Source organism: Apium graveolens, chromosome 9 (genome assembly GCF_009905375.1).
Source record: "Apium graveolens cultivar Ventura chromosome 9, ASM990537v1, whole genome shotgun sequence".
NCBI classification, from domain to species: domain Eukaryota; kingdom Viridiplantae; phylum Streptophyta; class Magnoliopsida; order Apiales; family Apiaceae; genus Apium; species Apium graveolens.
Window position 1 is genome coordinate 174,983,629 of NC_133655.1, and position 19,307 is coordinate 175,002,935.

At 36.6% G+C, this 19,307-nt stretch overlaps 2 protein-coding genes across 2 annotated transcripts; one reads left to right on the top strand and one right to left on the bottom strand.

Annotated features, from left to right (window-relative positions):
- The first annotated feature begins 612 nt into the window (after window positions 1-612).
- On the top strand, window positions 613-3,160 carry LOC141683917 (uncharacterized). The gene has a single exon (XM_074488721.1). It carries the CDS (start codon window positions 685-687, stop codon window positions 2,920-2,922), a length of 2,238 nt encoding a protein of 745 aa, XP_074344822.1. The 5' UTR covers window positions 613-684; the 3' UTR covers window positions 2,923-3,160.
- A 180-nt stretch (window positions 3,161-3,340) lies between these two features.
- On the bottom strand, window positions 3,341-17,998 carry LOC141683916 (xanthine dehydrogenase 1-like). Its single transcript, XM_074488720.1, has 14 exons — window positions 17,732-17,998; window positions 16,405-16,504; window positions 14,483-14,591; window positions 12,039-13,544; window positions 11,128-11,370; window positions 10,574-10,888; window positions 8,958-9,197; window positions 8,222-8,506; window positions 7,900-8,121; window positions 7,468-7,629; window positions 6,616-6,750; window positions 6,021-6,257; window positions 4,934-5,107; window positions 3,341-3,940 (listed from the first exon to the last, which is right to left on the bottom strand). Exons 1-14 carry the CDS (start codon window positions 17,856-17,858, stop codon window positions 3,698-3,700), a joined length of 4,098 nt encoding a protein of 1,365 aa, XP_074344821.1. The 5' UTR covers window positions 17,859-17,998; the 3' UTR covers window positions 3,341-3,697.
- Between the last annotated feature and the right edge of the window lie 1,309 nt (window positions 17,999-19,307).

Below are 19,307 nucleotides of genomic sequence, written 5' to 3' on the forward strand. Positions count from 1 at the left end.
TCCAATTAAAATATAGTCAATATAAATTCTAAAATATCTACTCTAGAATATGTGTTTACATGTCCGGAGATCGTGCTACAGGCTTAATAATATTAACATCAACAAAAATGTCAATCTTCTGAAGTTGCAAAGTCAACTTATGTACAGACACTAATTGTTCGTTAGCAGCTTATGTTCACACTCGTTTAACATCACAGGCTCTGTAATGTATCTTATATCATATCACAGTAGTCCCATATTATCAGACAGAGCAAGAACAAACAAGTATATTTTTCTTCGGTGAAAACTCTCCAGCTATTAAAATGTCTGGGATATAATTTGTGAACCAAACAAGTCTGTATAAGCTCATTTAACTTCCTCCTCATAATTTAGACGCTCATATTTTACATTTTGACTTTTAATTAAGCACTTGTTCTCAGTACTTGCAAACTACACAATTATTTTGCCTAAAAGATATGCTGCTCCTGCTCAAATCTTCAAATTAATACTTAATCCCCATTGACTTTCTTCTACTGCATTGCCAGTAATAGTACATCGTGGGTAACCATTATACAATTTGCATTTATAAAATCATGTGTTGTTAGTATTCAACAAATGGGCTGCATACTGAAGTGATCTGTATAAAAGGGAAAACCATTTCCATAGCAAAACCATTCCAGAATTGGCGACTTTGAGTGGCCTAAAATGGCAAACTTCATGGAAATTTTACTAAGTTTGGCCTTCATGTTAAGTTTTATATCCACTGCTGTAACAGCAGAAGATTATGGAATGTTTTTCCGGAAATCGTCACCCCCTCCACCCAAATACCGGAGACCTCCTTATTACAAAACACCTCCACCACGATATATCTACAAATCACCTCCGCCACCTCCATCTCCATATATTTACAAACCACCACCACCATTCTATGTTTATAAGTCTCCGCCTCCACCATCTTCACCACCTCTACATGTATACAGCTCACCCCCACCACCAGCTGCATCACCACCTCCTCCTTTCATGTATAGTTCTCCACCACCACCAACTTCTACATTGTGTCCTCCACCACTATCATCTTCACCACCTTCAATATCATCACCACCCCCTCCAACATTTTCACCACCGCCTCCTACATATCCATCTCACCCACCTCTGTCTGCATCACCGCCACCTCCTCCGACATTTTCACCGCCACCCCCCCTATCATCACCGCCTCCTCCATCTTCCCCACCTCCACCACTATCATCTCCCCCACCTCCAATCCCATCACCACCGCCTCCAATATTTTCACCACCTCCTCATACTCCTACATATCCATCTCCCCCACCTCCGTTCGCATCACCGCCACCTCCTCCAACATTTTCACCGCCACACCCACTGTCATCACCGCCTCCTCCATCTTCTTCCCTACCTCCTCCACTATCATCTCCCCCACCTCCAATCGCATCACCACCTCCTCCAACATTTGCACCACCACCTCCTCCTACATATCCATCTCCCCCACCTCCGTTCGCATCACCACCTCCGCCAATATTTTCACCTCCACCTCCTCCTACATATCAATCTCCCCCACCTCCGTTCGCATCACCACCGCCACCTCCAACCTTTTCGTCACCACCCCCTCCAACATTTTCACCACCACCACCGTTGTCATCGCCCCCTCCTCCATCTTCTTCCCCACCTCCACCTCCAATATCATCACCACCGCCTCCAACATATCCATCTCCCCCACCTCCGTTCGCATCACCATCACCCCATGTACAATCACCACCGCCCTCTCCAACATTTTCACCACCACATCCTCCTACATCACCGCCTACTCCATTTTCTCCCCCACCACCACTATCATCTGCCCCACCTCCACTATCATCTGCCCCACCTCCACCACTATCATCTCCATCCCCTCCAATATTTTCACCACCGCCTCCAACATATCCATCTCCCCCACTTCCATTCGCATCACCACCACCTCCTCCAACATTTTCACCGCCGCCCCCTCCAACATTTTCACCACCACCACCGTTGTCATCGCCCCCTCCTCCATCTTCTTCCCCACCTCCACCACAATTATCTCATCCACCTCCAATATCATCACCACCGCCTCCAACATATCCATCTCCCCCACCTCCGTTCGCATCACCATCACCCCATGTACAATCACCACCGCCCTCTCCAACATTTTCACCACCACATCCTCCTACATCACCGCCTCCTCCATTTTCTCCCCCACCACCACTATCATCTGCCCCACCTCCACCACTATCATCTCCATCCCCTCCAATATTTTCACCACCGCCTCCAACATATCCATCTCCCCCACTTCCATTCGCATCACCACCACCTCCTCCAACATTTTCACCGCCGCCCCCTCCAACATATTCATCTCCCCCACCTCCATTTGCATCACAATCACCTCCTATACAATCACCGCCACCCCCTCCAACATTTTCACCACCACCTCCATTGTCATCACCGCCTCCTCCATCTTCCCCACCTCCACCACTATCTTCTCCCCCACCTCCAACATTTTCACCACCGCCTCCTATATATCCATCTTCCCCACCTCCGTTCGCATCACCACCACCCCCTACACAATCACCCCCAACCCCTCCAACATTTTCACCGCCACCACCGTTGCCGTCTACCCCAGCTCCATCACTAATATCTCCCCCACCTCCACTACCTTCACCACCACCCCCCACACTGTCATCGCCATCGCCATCGCCACCGCCACCTCTAACATTCCCATCACCCCCTCGATATCCTTGGCCCCCTGCACCCTATTACTACAACTCACAGCCACCTCCCTCATCACTCTTGTCCCCGCCTCATTATCTTTCACCACTCATGTCCTATTATTACAAGTCCCCACCACCTCCACCTCCTTCACCTCCGCCACCAACTCCCCCTTCACATACACCACCCCCAACCTCCTACTACTAGCAGCCTTAACCACCAGCTTATTCTCTTTCCACATTGAGTTTAAGACAAGGCTTGGCTGGAGATCGACAAAGTACAACATTTTGATCTTGATTGTTTCTTAACCATATTACTATCTTATGTTATTTCATTGTTCTTTTCATTAATATGTTTTTCCTGTTTAATTGGTGCAAAGATATGTACGTTATTGATGAATTTTGAAGACGGTATTTATGGTTATATTTTAATTAATGTTATAATATGCAACTTAAGTAAATTTCATCTTTGGGACTACATTCCACGTAATACAAGAAAATGTTGAACGGGTGCAGCAATTAAATGCATATAAATTTCATGGATCTGTACTCAATTTACTGTTTACAAGTATATATCATGGCTGATTTGATATGCATATATATTTTTTATTCCTCCGGTCCGCCTCCAACAGCAAATATTAAATCCATTATACTAGGCATGAATACAATTTTGATTCAATAAATTTATTTTACTATGTCGCCACCGACGAATTAACTTCAAAGCTATATTACAGATACAACTCCATAGTTAAATGGGATCAACTGTATCTTATTTTCTTATTTATCAGAAAAACCTCAACCATGGCACCTTCTGATAGTACTGGTTCATTATTAACCACAGGAAATGTTTTTTTTTTTGTACTTATGCCAAAACATATTTCAACATTTCATTTTTGTAATAGATTGGCAAAATAGATGTCACATTTTTAGACGTTTTAGGCTAGTAACTGTACACATAGGTGGTGGTGTTGGATTGGATGCAGTCAGACACTTAACTTGGGACGAAAATCACTGCCAGCAAATGGACTTGTAAACTCGTCTACACAAGCCATCCGTATTCTTTCCGGGGTCGCAGGATTATCAAGAGGGAACCACCCAGTGTATCCGGCATCAGCTCTTGCAGCTATAATCGCTTCTTTGATGGCGAAAAATACAGCTGAAGCAAGAAAGAATGGAGGCTCACCTACTGCTTTAGACGAGTGGATGGCCTTGACATTAGGAGCATCCTGCCATTTAACAGGTAAATAATAAGCAAGAGAAATCGCTGGTGTAGTCTAGTACAACAAGAATTTCAACATTATTTAATGCGGCTCGCGTCGAGCCAATTCAGTAAAACCAAACAAACTGCCATATTTAACAAAATGCACACGAGTCTAGTGCATTATTAATGTTCAAAAACAGCTTAGATACGTGCATCATATATTAATAGGGTTCACAAGAAATAGTCCACAAAACAAAATTTGCAGAAGGGGCAGAAAGAGAAGAGATGAGGGCACTGCAAGTGTTGATGGAGATCATCAAGATGCGAGAGTTCTTAGATTCTAAGCCAGAGCGCAGATGTACGCTTCCTACAGTTTTCATATACTGCATGCCGATGTAAGCCAAGATTATCACTTACAGTCCTAGGCCAGACTAATTTTATGCCCATAACTAAATCTACGGGTACCCAAGCAAACACATTCTAGAACCACTTACTACCAGAATTTGCATATTAACTTTTTATTAAATTTTGATCAGGTTAAAACCTAGTACCTAGATAGCTGAAAAAAGTATAGGGACACATTATTGTGAGGCAAGACAATAGCACATACAAATTATTTGGCGTCAACTAAAATTTTCAGCTGAATCCAACTTTTTGAACACTACAAAAACTGTAAATATATGAGCTAACATGTGGAGCCAGTATTCTAACCATTACATAAAAGCATATATATCGTAATTATATCACGTACTATGTACAAAAAAAATAATTTATATGGGCATCAGATCATGACAAAAACCGACACACTGTTTGAAAATAGATGACAACCGATTAATTTTGTAAAGATAAGTCGAAGACATTTTCATATTTACAACTAACATAACTAATTTTTGATACTGCATTGTATGGACCAATTTGAATAGACCAGAAATCTACTTATAATGCAGGCAATGTCCGAACTTGAGTTTTAAAGGTAGTAATGTCAAAAATATGGAGTATTAAGAAGGTAGTATATTACCTTCAAGAGTGAAACCTTGAATTTAAATGGTAGATCATTAATAGATGGGATTTTATAGCTACCAGGCCCACATGTGAACAGGCGACCAGGTGAGATCCATTTATGAGCTGCATCCCCCCATTTTAACTCTTCCAAAGCTACCCATCCCAGACCCTGTATAAATGCTCCTTCAATCTGTTTCCAAATTATAATCATGAGATAAAGTTACTTGCTCTGGCACAACATAACTTAAGCAACAACTAGATTTTTATATTAAACTTCACAGTGATGATCATATATTAGATGAAATATACATAGTGTTAAAGAAAGAATGATGCAACATATTATAAACAGTATTATATGAGTAAAATATCAGATACTCTTATAGAAAGTTACTGAATATTTGAGCAGACGAGTACTAGATCTGATTATAGCAGAGAGCTTAACCCCCCTTCCCACACACTCCCGGCATTCTTTTGGATTAAGTGTGCATGCATTCCCTCTCTTTGTGTCTATGAACGCCATTGTTATCACGGTGTCATGTAGTTGGAGAAAAGCCCCTTCGCCAGGCTATCTACCCATATCAATGTAATGATTCTATCTTCATTTTGTCATTACAGCAAACGAAATTTAAAGCATATTTCTTGCTTATGCAAATATTAACCCATTTGAAATTGATTTACTATAATCTGATGATAGATATTTACCCCAGGTCGATCCATGTAAGGTGCCTGTACACCCAGAAGATAAGGGTGAGAACTGAGAACAAGCTGCTAAGCAACACAGCTCATGCTCCCTTTTTGTGCCAATTAGGTTTAGTTTTTCTTCTTATTCAGCTCTTGCACGCTGGAGCACCTACAGGCTACAATATTCCTGTAATTTTACCCTCGTCTCTTTTCTCTTGACCAATACATGGGTGATATATAATAGGCATAGCACTATTAATGCAATAACTGCCCAACAAAGTTTCAGTGGCCAACTAGTAATATGGAGAAGCTTTGAAAACTACTGTCCAACAAGAATATATCATGCTTGAATAGGATAAATATATAAATTAAGTTATGAATATAAACAGAATCGATGCAGTCACAAGGGTGCAGAAGAGAACCTGCCCAACATCAAGAGCTGGATTTATAGAGAATCCAAGATCCAAGCAAACATCTGCAGTCCTGGTATGGAAATCTCCCGTCAATGTGTCAATTTCAACCTCAGCAAAAGCAGCTCCATATGTGAAGTAGCTGAATGGCTTCCCTTTGCCGATTTTCCAATCAAAGCCAATATCAGGTGTAATGTAAAATCCATGGGCTGACAAATCTATTCTCTCCATGTAACAAACATTTGCCAACTGATGCAGAGAGAGACACATTTTAATATCAATATAAACATGAAGAGAAATTGTGAAATGTTTGAAAATTTGCATAATGTCTTTTGTCACTTTTTTACATTTTCTCACTGTAGTAGATGACAATACACAAATGCATATACATTATACAGATACTAATTACCATTTATATAAATAAATCCATTCTCTGAGTGGAGGAGAAAATTCATGTTGAGTTACATAAGATATTTATTCTCGATTTCTTAACAAGATACTCACATGCCGCAACTGAATATTAAACGAATTATTAAATTTCAGAGCTTATCATAATTCATAACACAATTTAAATGTAGATCATCAAAATAAAAGGTAGAATAGATACCTCAGAGAAAGAACTAATATTATGTTTTGAAGCAATGGGTTGCATCCTTGCTTTTAGTTGCTCGCATGCATCCAACACTGCAGCACCATACATATCAGAACTAGCTGAAGCTGCTGTAGGTGATGCATTAGGTACCTGAGTTGACAGAAGATATAAATCACAACAGTTTGAAGAAGTAATGTCAATACACATTTTACATGAATATAATATTAACAACTTTAGACAGCAAAAACTGATATGGTTACATAGAAAAACTTATAATCATATGCACTAGAATTGAAGTACAGATTGCCAGGTATCTCAGTCGACTGAAACAAGACAAGCACACACACGCGCGCAGGGAGAACCGGAGATGAAGGGGGAGAGAGGGGGGTTGGGAGAGAGGGAGGGAGAGAGTACACAAATTTATTTGCCAACTTAATCTCGTATCTCGGCGTAATACATTATTACACAATCTGACATCTAAATTTAGGAAACACGTCAAGGATCACAAACATATATATTATTTATATAGATTTTAAACTGCTGGTCAATCATTCGTTTTTTGGCAACTGGCATGATCGATAAGCAATTATGACTACAGATACATAGGCAGGTTCAAGCATAGCAGAGAACATGAAAAAGAATAAACAAAGAAAACAAAACATATCAATAAATTGTGGAGACTTGTGTCTGCAATTATTGTGTCTAAATCCCTATTTCATTGGCTCCCAAGTGTGGAACAATGCAAAGTATCATCACCAACACAAGATTCTGTTTTTGCTTTCTATGACTTTACAAGTAAAGATTCATCATAACGTCCAATAAGTTGGCTTGCAATTCTTTATATACTTGTAATTGTATAAAACAAACCTTGTCAGTACTTGTTTCTGATATAAATACAGAACTGAGAGGTATATCAAAGCAAGAGGCAGCAATCTGAGCAACTTTTGTGTGCAAACCTTGCCCCATTTCAACACCCCCGTGGGTGACCAAAACAGTTCCATCTGTGTAAATTTGAACAAGAGCACCTGCCTACAGCCAAAGAAAAGAAACGTAAATTCCTTGGACAGTGGACACTTCAAATGTATGTAAACTAAAGTGAACCAACTACAAACTGTAAGACATAATATAAGATAGGAATAGTCATTACAGCTTTCCTAGCTATTCGAACATTGGTACAATCATATATTACTGTCGAATCTGGCCTTACAGAATCCCAAAAAAGGGTGTCAAACCACCCAGAAAATATCGTTAAACATTTCTAAATTGGTATCTGGTATTAAAATCTAAAAATAAATTTACCTGATTCAAGAACTTAGTAGTAAATGAGATCCCAAACTTTGTTGGAACCATAGAAATTCCACGTTTCTTCCACCTGTTCTGCAAGTTGAATTGTTCAACTTTCTCTCTTGCACTTAAATAAGCAGATGATGTTTTCAATTCATTCCATAATCTCTCTAGAGTACAATGTTCAATTTTCTGCCCAAAATGCAATACTGATCCTTCACCAATAAAATTGAGTTCCTGAATATTTGACATTTAAAAAAGATTACAAAAACATCCATGCCTGGAATAGACATACCAACAACAATGAGTACCTAATCATCACAAGAACCTGACTTACCCTTATAACTTCTGCACTTCTCCGAACTTCCATAGCAATTCTTTGTATCCAGTTTTCAGTAATTAGCATACCTTGAGGACCACCAAAACCTCGGAAGGCAGTATTACTAGGAAAATTTGTAAAACAAACTCTTCCTTTGACCCTTACATTTGGTATCTCATAAACATTATGTGAATGAAACATAGCACGCTCGAGAATAGAAAGGGAAAGGTCAAGTGAATTTCCACCATTGTTAAAAATTTCAAGATCCAGCGCAAGCACCTTCCCATCATTTGTAAACCCAACCTGATCATATAAATTATTGGGTAATTATATGAAATGAAACATTACAAAAATCTAACAAACAATTTTTTTGCAAAACATATTTCAACAATGCTACTTTGCAACTATCAACATAAACCTTACAAAAATATATTATCACAATATGTAATTTAATAAGCCTTGTCTGTTCTTAAGTTATTATAGAAATTCAAGAGGACATGGCACTATCCAGAAGAAAAAAAGGGGTATATAAAACTAATATAAAATAAAAGAATTTACCATGGCGCAGATGGGATAGTTTTTTTTTCGCATTTTAAATTTCCTGAGAAGACCAGTAATAAAGAATCTTTGGACGTTTTAAATTTTAATCAGGTTTAGAAGGGACTTATCTTCAACCATTCTAGCATTCTAGATACCAATAGATACAAAACAATTGTCAAATTCGTTCATATGATGAAATACAGGAAAACAATACCTTGTAATTACCCAGAAAGCTATGCCGCTGCCCAGTAGTCATCATGTCTATATCCCTGTCTAAAGTAAGTTTCACAGGGCGATTAAGCAGATAGGATGGAACAGCTGCCACAGCAGCAAAAAAAGCTGACCTTGTCTCCTTCCCACCAAATCCGCCACCAATTCTTTTGGTCTTGCATACCACTTTTGACATTGGAAGCCCAAGAACATGAGAAACATACTTTTGGTGCTTTTGAGGGGCCTGAACATAAAGAGCAGGATCTCCGTAGTTAGATAACACCAATGAACACATTGGGAAGCACAAGCTTATAACATCAAAATCAAAACTTAAAATCATTGGAGAATTAATCTGCAATTATGGTAATACACCTCAATCATTCCATAAGTCTATATAAAGCAACACATTTCAATACAAACAACTAGTCTATGAAATTGGTGTAGGGCGCTTTCATGGAGAGAACTATCCAAACAAAGAAGAGATAGAAAAGTCCTATAAAAATCGGAAATGGAAACAAAAAGACTTTTAAGACATTCAAAAAAACCTGATAAATTACCAATATATTCAGCAGAAAAGAACAGCTGGGAAGGAAGCACATGTGATACTCATGAGAAAACATCAGATTTCCAAAAATGTAAAATATCAATTTGCATGAATTGATCAGTGTGACAATATTCCTTAAAGACTTAAACCATAATGATTTGACTTGTGAAATAATATACATGTTCTTAGTTATGTAACATATATTATGTAACATATATGGGTCATGCATATATTTTCAGTATGCTGCAACAACCGATTGCCCTGGACCATCATATATATGAATCCCTCATCTTTCAGACAATTTTATTTTATCAGCACGCTGGCAGAAAGGATGGATACTCTGGAAAATCTGCACATTGCTTCTCATTACATGCATACAGCCTATGGCCATCCCTCCCCTCATTACTCTTAAGTCTTAACAGTGTTTGTCCTTGAATTATGCAGAACTTTGCAGCCAGTTCCAAACTTGATTTCACTAAGGTGTGTTCAGAAAAAATGTTAAACTCATACTAGTCTCTGGCCTGGAGAAGTCTCAACTCTGAACTGTAATGATGGATCAAAAAGCTACATTATCTTCCCAAAGATTAGTCACTCTGGCTGATCCTTTGCATCTTACTTCTTACTTAGAACAACACTTTGGTTTTGTGTGTTTCCATCAGGCTCAGGGTGATGATTAAAGGGTTAGGAGGACAAAAAAAATTTAGATATCTTACATATGGAGGAATGTAAGAACTCTAAATTTTATTATCTATATCCATAATCGATCAAAAATATCATCAATACTGTCCTAAGAATTTTAAATTAATTATGCCTTAAAATCGTATAAAGGTTAAAATATTTCCTCTTAAATTATGAAATAAAAAAAGAAAATAAATATGTAATAATTAATTTGTTGAATGTTCCGGACTTTAGGGGAGCTGCAAACCATGGCTATATCCCTCCCTTTCGTAGAGAGCATTTAAGACCTCCCACTTTAAATAATAGTAACTCACGTGTCTACCACAAATTGAAAATTTTGAATTTGGATTTACGAAAATGAGTTGAGGATGTATAAATTTGAAGCAGACAAAACATACTTGAGTTGATGAGATCATGTGAACCTCATTGCCGCCATCAATTGTCCATACCAAGCTGCTATTTGGCTCCAAATAGAAGTGCTCTTGACCGCCAACCTGGACCTGCCCATCAATTATCCTGTCACATTCACCAGATTGGAAACAGAGTTCCGCGTCCCCTTTTGTCAATGTTCTATCCGTGTCTGGATGAAAACTTTTGTATTTGATGGCATCAGTTATTGACAAAATTGCTGGCAAGTCTTCATATTTAATGTAAACTTTTCCTGCAGCATTTCTTGCATTTTCGTGTGTATCAGCTACAACAACTCCTATTGGCTGGACAATACATAACAAAGTTATGTGCAGAAATGAATGTGGATGGCAGGAAAACAATAATAGGGTGAAAAGAAGCATGTAGAATTGAAATCCATTTGAAAGTATTATTTTGGAGCTTAATTTTCAATTTTAGAGAGTTCTGCTACAGCATGTAAGCTCCTTATTGGTATGTTGCACCACTAAAATATCCTATTACCTATTGAAGAAGATTCATCTATCATAGAGTATAAAATCAATACCTGACCAACACAAGTGACAATTTCTGTAGCAAAAAGTTCTTCATCAGCAATAACTGCCCCAACCATCTTGTCTCCGGGTATATCTTTAGCAAAAAATATACCTGCGACTCCTGGTGAACTCTTGGCTTCTGAATCATCTATAGAAAGAATACGAGCATGAGGTTTTTCACTCAAAACCAGAGCAGCATGTAAACTGTTGGGCGGCATTGGTGCATCATCTGTGTACTCAGCCTCTCCAGTCACCTGGAAATATTAACGGTATGGTTATCAGTCACAAAGGTATGTTGTGAACAATAGAATTTTCGTATGTGCTTCATAAAAGAACACCAAATGTTATGAAACCTGATGTATGATTCAAGATTTGTTGTTTTCATATTTAAACTTATTAGAAGTTCACTATATGCAGTATTTTTAGAATAAATCCAAGGAAGCTTCACAGAAGTAGGACACGAACTAGTATTTTCCTGCCAAGTGTTGTCATTAGATAAATAGTATTTCTATTAGTTTAAGTTAAAAGAGGTATAGAATAGTAACTTAAAATTAAGAAATTATAGGGGATAAAAAATATAAAACATCTTAGAACCTACATATTACAAGATCAAAACATCTTAGGCAGATGTATTTGAGATTCTTATCTCAACGTACTGAACTCAGTCATAATTATACTCCTCACAGAACAACAGCATCACCTCATAACCAATAACGTCATATCCTAATTAAAGAGGCCAAAGAAAATTAAGTACATAAAAAGACAGAAGATATATTTAAATGAGCAACATGATGCATTACAGAACATTGCATTTACTGGGTACAGCCTACAAGAAAAGAAGAATCCAAACAGAAATTCAACAGATAAGCAAATTTACTGTTCTAACAAATGATCTAGGACAGGGTAAATAGGATGATCTTACTTGAAGTCTGGCCGATAGATGAATCTCAGGAGATCCCACAGAATTACCATGTTTTCTAATCTCAAAGTTCTGACTTCCTGCGATGGATGGCCGATTAAAAGAATGCACAGCAGACAGGTAGGATGATGGCATGTGTTCTACAAATGATTTTTGTCCATCCATTTGATATGAGATCCACATAAAAAATTTAAAAAAGAAGCTCAAGGTCAATGATTTCCTGAACTCCACCATCCCTCCGGGTGCATCTTCCTTAATTACTATATCTTCTTCCAACACTTTAAGAGCACCCAGCAGACACTCTCTATTCCAACTCCTTCCTATAAGAAATTTTTTAGTTCTTGATGCAGAAAGAGAGAGAGCAGCAACCCCTCCATAGACAATTGATGCATCTGAAACTATCCACTGATGATCCTTTTCCTCAAGGAAAACACGCATCGCAGAATTTACAATTGCAATATCATCATCTCTCCGATGTGCTTGCTTAAATTCTTTCACATGTTCAAATGGCCGAGTCCAAGGCAAGAACACTGAGAGTAAAATCTCACCAGAAGCCAAATCCACCTTACGGTAACTCAGGAAGAATTTTTCTGCCAATGTTGTTCTAATGTTTCCTTTGCAGTCAATTATTCGGAATGTTGCTCCTGCAGCCATCCAAAGAGGGTTTAAGTCCGATATTGGACTCGCAGTACATATATTACCGCCAACTGATGCAACATTTCTTATCTGTTTCCCTGCAAACCATTTTATCTGTTCAATGAATGCCCTACAGGAAGAAGTTTCATGGTATGGACGCTGAGTGGTAACCTTCTGAAGAATTTCAAGGAATTCAGATAGTCGAAGAGAAGAACCAATTTCCAATCCATTATCAGTAACAGTCACTGTATTGAGTTCTGGTACATGTGCAACAGATATCAGAACAGGGTAACGGATTCTCTTTAGCCTCGTCTCTATTCCCACCTCAGTGTTACCAACAACTAATTTTGCATCTGGGTATCTTGCTCGTAAGTCTAAAACATGTGATAGTCTTGAAGGTCGATACCACTTCAGCCCTCCAAATCCAGTCATACTTAAGTAACTCAATTTCCGCAACAACAACTCGGGAGGGAATATGAGCTCTTTATTGGTGTATTCACTTCCATTAGTCTCACTGTAAGAAACAGGTTTAAGGGAACTGTCACAGCCACTACTTTGTTTTGTGGTTTCTTTGGTGCTTGCATCTTTTGGTCCACAAGAACATGGCTTACCAGTTCCAGGACATATGAATTCCCCCACATTAGGGACTGATGATCTTTCAGTGTATAACAAATCATCAGTTTTGGAGAAGACTCGAAATGCATCCACAATTGGTCTGTAACCTGTGCATCGACACAAATTTCCTGCTAGACTTTCTTCAATCTGTTCTTCTGTTGGCGGCGTTCGGCTTGATCTTAATAATGCATACAGAGACATGACAAAACCAGGAGTACAGAATCCACATTGTGAGCCGTGGGAACGTGCTAATGATTCCTACAGATTTCCAGGTCAATAAATTATAGAACTCAGGAGATAAAATTATGAATAAGCAACTCCATGATTGCTACTATAATATTTACAGGATAAAACATGATTTCAAAATATATTACCAACCATTTAGTTCCCTTAATTATACAATCAAATCTTTTAAGTGGGTGTGATTCTATCTGAGTGAATAATTATGCAAAACATGTGGATTCTTTGGTTCGGTTCATCTGACAACCACATCGAACCCCACCAAGTAAAGGTTGTTAACTGCAACCAATACAACCCCAAATAATGCCATGAAGGCATACCATCTTGGCATATACTATCATTTTTCGCAACAGTAGTTACCTTGTATTCACATATCTATAAGGTTAAAAAGTCCTTTTCTTCTGTTGAACATTCATCTCTCTACAAGTTTACTTTCATCCAAAAGTTATATTGACATATTGCTACAAAATCAGTGTCGAAACATTGGCAACAAAAGAGATACTACTATAAAGTCATTTTGAGAGGAATTTCCAAAATATTTAATTCCAAATGAAATATACATATATTGAAATAGATTAGCCATTCAACACAATAATGTTAAAGATTTTTCTCAGTTTTGATGTTATTTCTGGAGTAAACAAGAAAAAACAAATCTATGACGCAAGTCACTATGTCTTGTCTGCTAATGATTAGAGGTATATGTCTATGGGTCACCGAAATTGAGTTCAAAATTGAGTCCATCAAACAATTAAAATATAGACTTCATGTTGACAACTAAACAATAAGCTTTCCGGACTATGGTTTGCTGACATTACGCCTCACCGATATATTGACTCACGGCTAGCCTACGTTTCAAAAACTAACTAATAATTTATATTTTACTAATGCACACCATTTATAAATAATAAGAGCATGTAGTCGAGAAAATTTATTATATATAAAAAATACTTCTATACCTGAACTGGATGCAAGCCATATCTTCCACTCCCAATTCCTTCCACCGTAATTACATGCATGCCTTCTACTGAATATAGAGGAGTCAAGCAAGCATTGACAGCATGGTGCCTAGTAAGGAAATTAACAGTAAGAAAGCCATGATTGTGCTAAAATTAGTATCTATTAGTAGCAAGCAGTAGTAGTCCGAGCTCAAGTAAGATATACATATAAGAAAGCCACCAAAAAATGCTAAGATTGACATTTTATGTGTACTTCAAAAAATAGGGCAATACGCGACGGAATCAGAACAGATGTAAGCAAAAGAAATGATGAGATAAGACTAAGAATATAATACATTGTAAAATGACGCGTAGACCAGCATAATGTTTGTAACACACATAAACATATTCTGACAATGGTAACCAAAGATATCGAGAATTTGACTAGCTAATGCAAGATTACATAGGCCCATCTAGATTCCTTATCCCTTTCATCAATAAAAGACAGTACGATTTGGATTTAGGAACCTTAATGTATTGCTATAGCACCCACTTGTACAGAGAGTGTAGGTTGTATTTTTCCTCTGTTGTTGTGGTTAATTTAAGAAATTTATGTACCACACATGCCTCCATTGAGGCTGAAAACTTCAACCTCTTGAAAGGAGACGGGTATCTACTACGCGAAGCCCCTGTAGATGTGTACATAATAGTTGCTCCTTTCAGCTTCAAGTGAAAGTAATCTGTCACTCATGATGAAGGTGTCATGGAGCTGCTTCTATGATGGTATAAAGTTTACAAAAAACCAGGTATAATGAACCAAAGAGAGTACACCAGAGACTAGACATGCGGATCTGCATGTCACATAACCTGATCAATTTCACACTGGGGGAAAAGCAGAGCAAGATTAATCTTATATGCAACCATGTAAGATTTCTGTCATTGTGCTCTTAAAGAACCGATATTTCAAGAGTCTGAAGCACATAGTCTCGCAAACTGTCCTCCGAACTTGTAAATTAAAAAAATAACATTTATTCACATACACAAAACGACAAACTCTGCTTTCTTTTCTGCAAAAGAATGGTAAGTGATAGAATTATTACCTCATAGCATGAGGACCACTGAACAACCAAATTATGGTTATTCTTAAATTATATCAATCATGCATAACTTATTTCTTCCAGGAAAATTTGGAAGCAAAACGAACAATGACAAAGTACATATATTACTGTTGATAACAGAGATAAACCAAGTAATCAAATAATTCCTCATAAGTTAGTGAATGAGATCAATAACAAGTCATACTTTGGTATTAAGAAAGGGTATTACTTAACCCCCTAAAAATTGGCCTCTCTAGAACTGTGCAAAAGGTTGTAGATTCCACTTCTCAGCAACTGAAGAGAATATATTTATTTCTCTCTTGAAGTCAAAACAAAGAATAAAAACATTGTCTAGATGCAATTAGTCATGCCATTTATATCAGTTGCATTTCTGCAAAAGACCAAAAGAACACTTACATGAATGTCCAACTCACTTATCGTACACAGGAGAGTCAACTAAAAGTTTCAGTCTGGAAAAAACTGAAGGAGGTTTTTTATTTTAGGGGTGACTTCATATAGTCAAAGACATATCTGGAATAGTCAAGAAAGACTCAATTAGTATTACATTTAAACTTAAGAAACAGACAATAGACAATAAATACGATGGAATACTGGGAGCTTGTAGTTAATACAGTAGAACTAATTGCCGACTAGTAACTAAGATGTTTTCTTAACCTAGATAACAGTAATTGTATCGCTAATTGTACATGATCTTTCCAAGAACCAACAGGAATAAACATATCCCAGTGATATAGTATAATTAATAGACTGGAAGCAGATGTTTCGCACAATGAGATGTTTGCAGATGAACATTGACTCTTAGAATATTGAGAAAAATACACTTACTGACATCTCTTCATATTTTCATTGAAATAAGAAACCATCACAGTGCATGCCCCACACCCGCCTTCACCACAACCCAACTTTGTTCCCGTCAGACCTACATCTATATCATAAAAATTAATAACAGAGATATTTGAGTTAGATCTTTCCACAAGAACATGGAATACGGGACTAGTCTATATGAGATATGCGGAATACCAACAAACTACATATTATAAATGCAACAAAAAAATGAAAACAGACTTCCAAAAGGAGTGGCTGCACATTTGATATTGATGGAGAAACTTTGAAAAAGTAAGGGTTACTCGTTCTACACGTCAAACATAGACTTTCCAGTTTACGTTAACAAGCGCACACTTTCAAAAATCAGAATAAATGATATTAAGAATCCAAAATAATGTTTTAAGTGAATCAGTTCTCAAAATATTGCTACATAAAGACTCTATTCATGTCAAAACTTTTTTTTACCTCTTAACGTAATTTGTTTTCATCAATAATTTCAGATACAAAAATATCATGAAAACAACTGTTTCAAACTACACCGTCTCCCTCATACACCATCTACTTCTTACAAAGAATCAATCCCGCGCAGTATAATTAGCCCTAAACAAACTCGCATTCGCAACCTCATCAATCAATTACCCCCTTTATAATTTTACTAAAAAAACGTGTCCTTCATAATCTTTGGTAGCCTCCTGTGGTTCAAAATTTAAGTTCATAATTTAAAAAAAAAAAAAAAAATTGGCAAGACTCTAATATACTTAGCAAAAAATCGTCAACCAACAAAGCACTTAAACATCTGTATGCTTCTCAGTAATCAATAAAAAAATAGCACAATTAGCTCAACATAATTTCATTATATTTCACATAAACCTAAAAAGGAAATTCACCCTAGCAACTTCATCAATTAAACACCTACATGAATAATTCCCAAATACCATGTCCATAATATTCTTTCGTAACCACCTCTAGTTTACAACTCAAGTTCAAAACTTCGATTGTCAAGAGCCCACCCTCTAAGATACTTGAAATCAGTTAACCTTCTCATCAATGAATAAAAACAGCACAATCAGCTAACCATCATTTCATCAAATCAAGAGTTCTTTATGATTCACTTGAACATAAACCAATATACACATAAAAAACCCCAAAAACAAAAATACATATTATAAGATAATAAGTTGCAGAGAGAGGGGGGGAGAGAGATAATAAGTTGCAGAGAGAGGGGAGAGGGGGAGAGGCGGTCCAGGGAGGAGAGAGAGAGAGAGAGAGAGAGAGAGAGAGAGAGGGAGAGAGAGAGAGAGAGAGAGAGAGATGTTTGTGTAGTTACCTCTAAGATACTCAAGCAAAGTCAAGTGAGCTAAACCATCAGGAAGAACTCTACGAACTCCATTAACATATAAGATCGCTTCGTTTGATTGCTCTTGTACCTCAGCTTCGTTCTTTAGTGATCCCATCTCTCCTCTCTTTCTCTCTCTCTGTCTCTCTCTCTATAAGTATTGGTATATTCTATATTGAGCAGCATGTACTTATCATAAATCATATGTACACGGCGGCATGTGCATAGATTTTGGGTGTGTTTTGTTTTGTCAGGTAACTGAACAGGTACCGCAAATTTAGATTATTCAAACACCCTTGTGTGTGGTCAATTATACAGGTAAAATTAAAACAGTGTTAAAGTAAAACAGATATAACTAAAATTTTAATTTACAAAAAAAAATTTAAAATAATATTATTTTATCTGTATGGTCAAAAGACTTAGAAAATGTCATAAAATAAAAAATAGGGAGAGTAATAAGTATTTCAAAGAATTCCCAAAAAAATCTAATAAAAAAAAGAATATAATCTTTCAAGATAACTTTGTAGAGTTAAATCTCTTTAAAATAATAAAATTTATTATTTTAACAATTTTTTTATTTTAGTATGAGAAAAAAATTATTATATTTTATTATTATTATTATTTATTAAATATTACTTAATCTATATTTAAGTAAATGGCCAAAATTAAAAACATGTCACTAAAAGCATTATTACTTGATCTAGACAACTACCCATACGTCTCCGACTCAGAGAACATATTAGTTCATTTTTAGAAAAATTGTAAAATATATTTTGTGCAAGTAATTATCATACTTGTGGTGTCAATTTCAATATACTCTCTCTATTTACTTTTTGTTTATGTTTAATCTGTATATATACTTTTGTTGACATCATATCTCAATTTAACAATAACAAATTTTGACATCATATCTCAATTTAACAATAACGAAGATGTACACAAATAGTCAGCAAACCAAAATCGAACCGAAATTGAAAACTCGTACGTGTTATTTAAATTTGATCCAGCTAGGACTTATTTTTTTAGAATTTTGATCTATTTGTTCCGGACTAAATGGATCGAATTACAAATCGATTCGGTCATATTTTTTTAAAAAAATACTAGTTTACTAAGTTGCGCTTCATAACGGCCTTCTAAAAATAATATTTCATTTTTTTTCTTTCATGTATTTCTTTTCTGATCTTAATCATTCTGAAAATTATGAATAATAAGTAATTCAAAAAGTTTAAAAATCGTTGTTTCGTTAAACATGTTTACTTCAATAAGTTGATCTCTCAATATTCACAAATCGAATATCATAATATTATAAAATTTATTACTCAATAATCAATTTAATAATTTTTTTGTTTAATAATATTAAAATTTTAGAAAATTACAAAAATTGATTGAAACGATGTAGGAACCGGGTAATTACGACTGTTTTGTGATATATTAAGTGAGAGTTATGTGTTTTATTATATCATAAATCATGATTGATTATAAAATGTTAAATGTTATTAGACCTGGTAATATTGGTGTTAGGTCACACACACTCAAATCGAACTTAAAGAACTTGAGTAACAGAAAA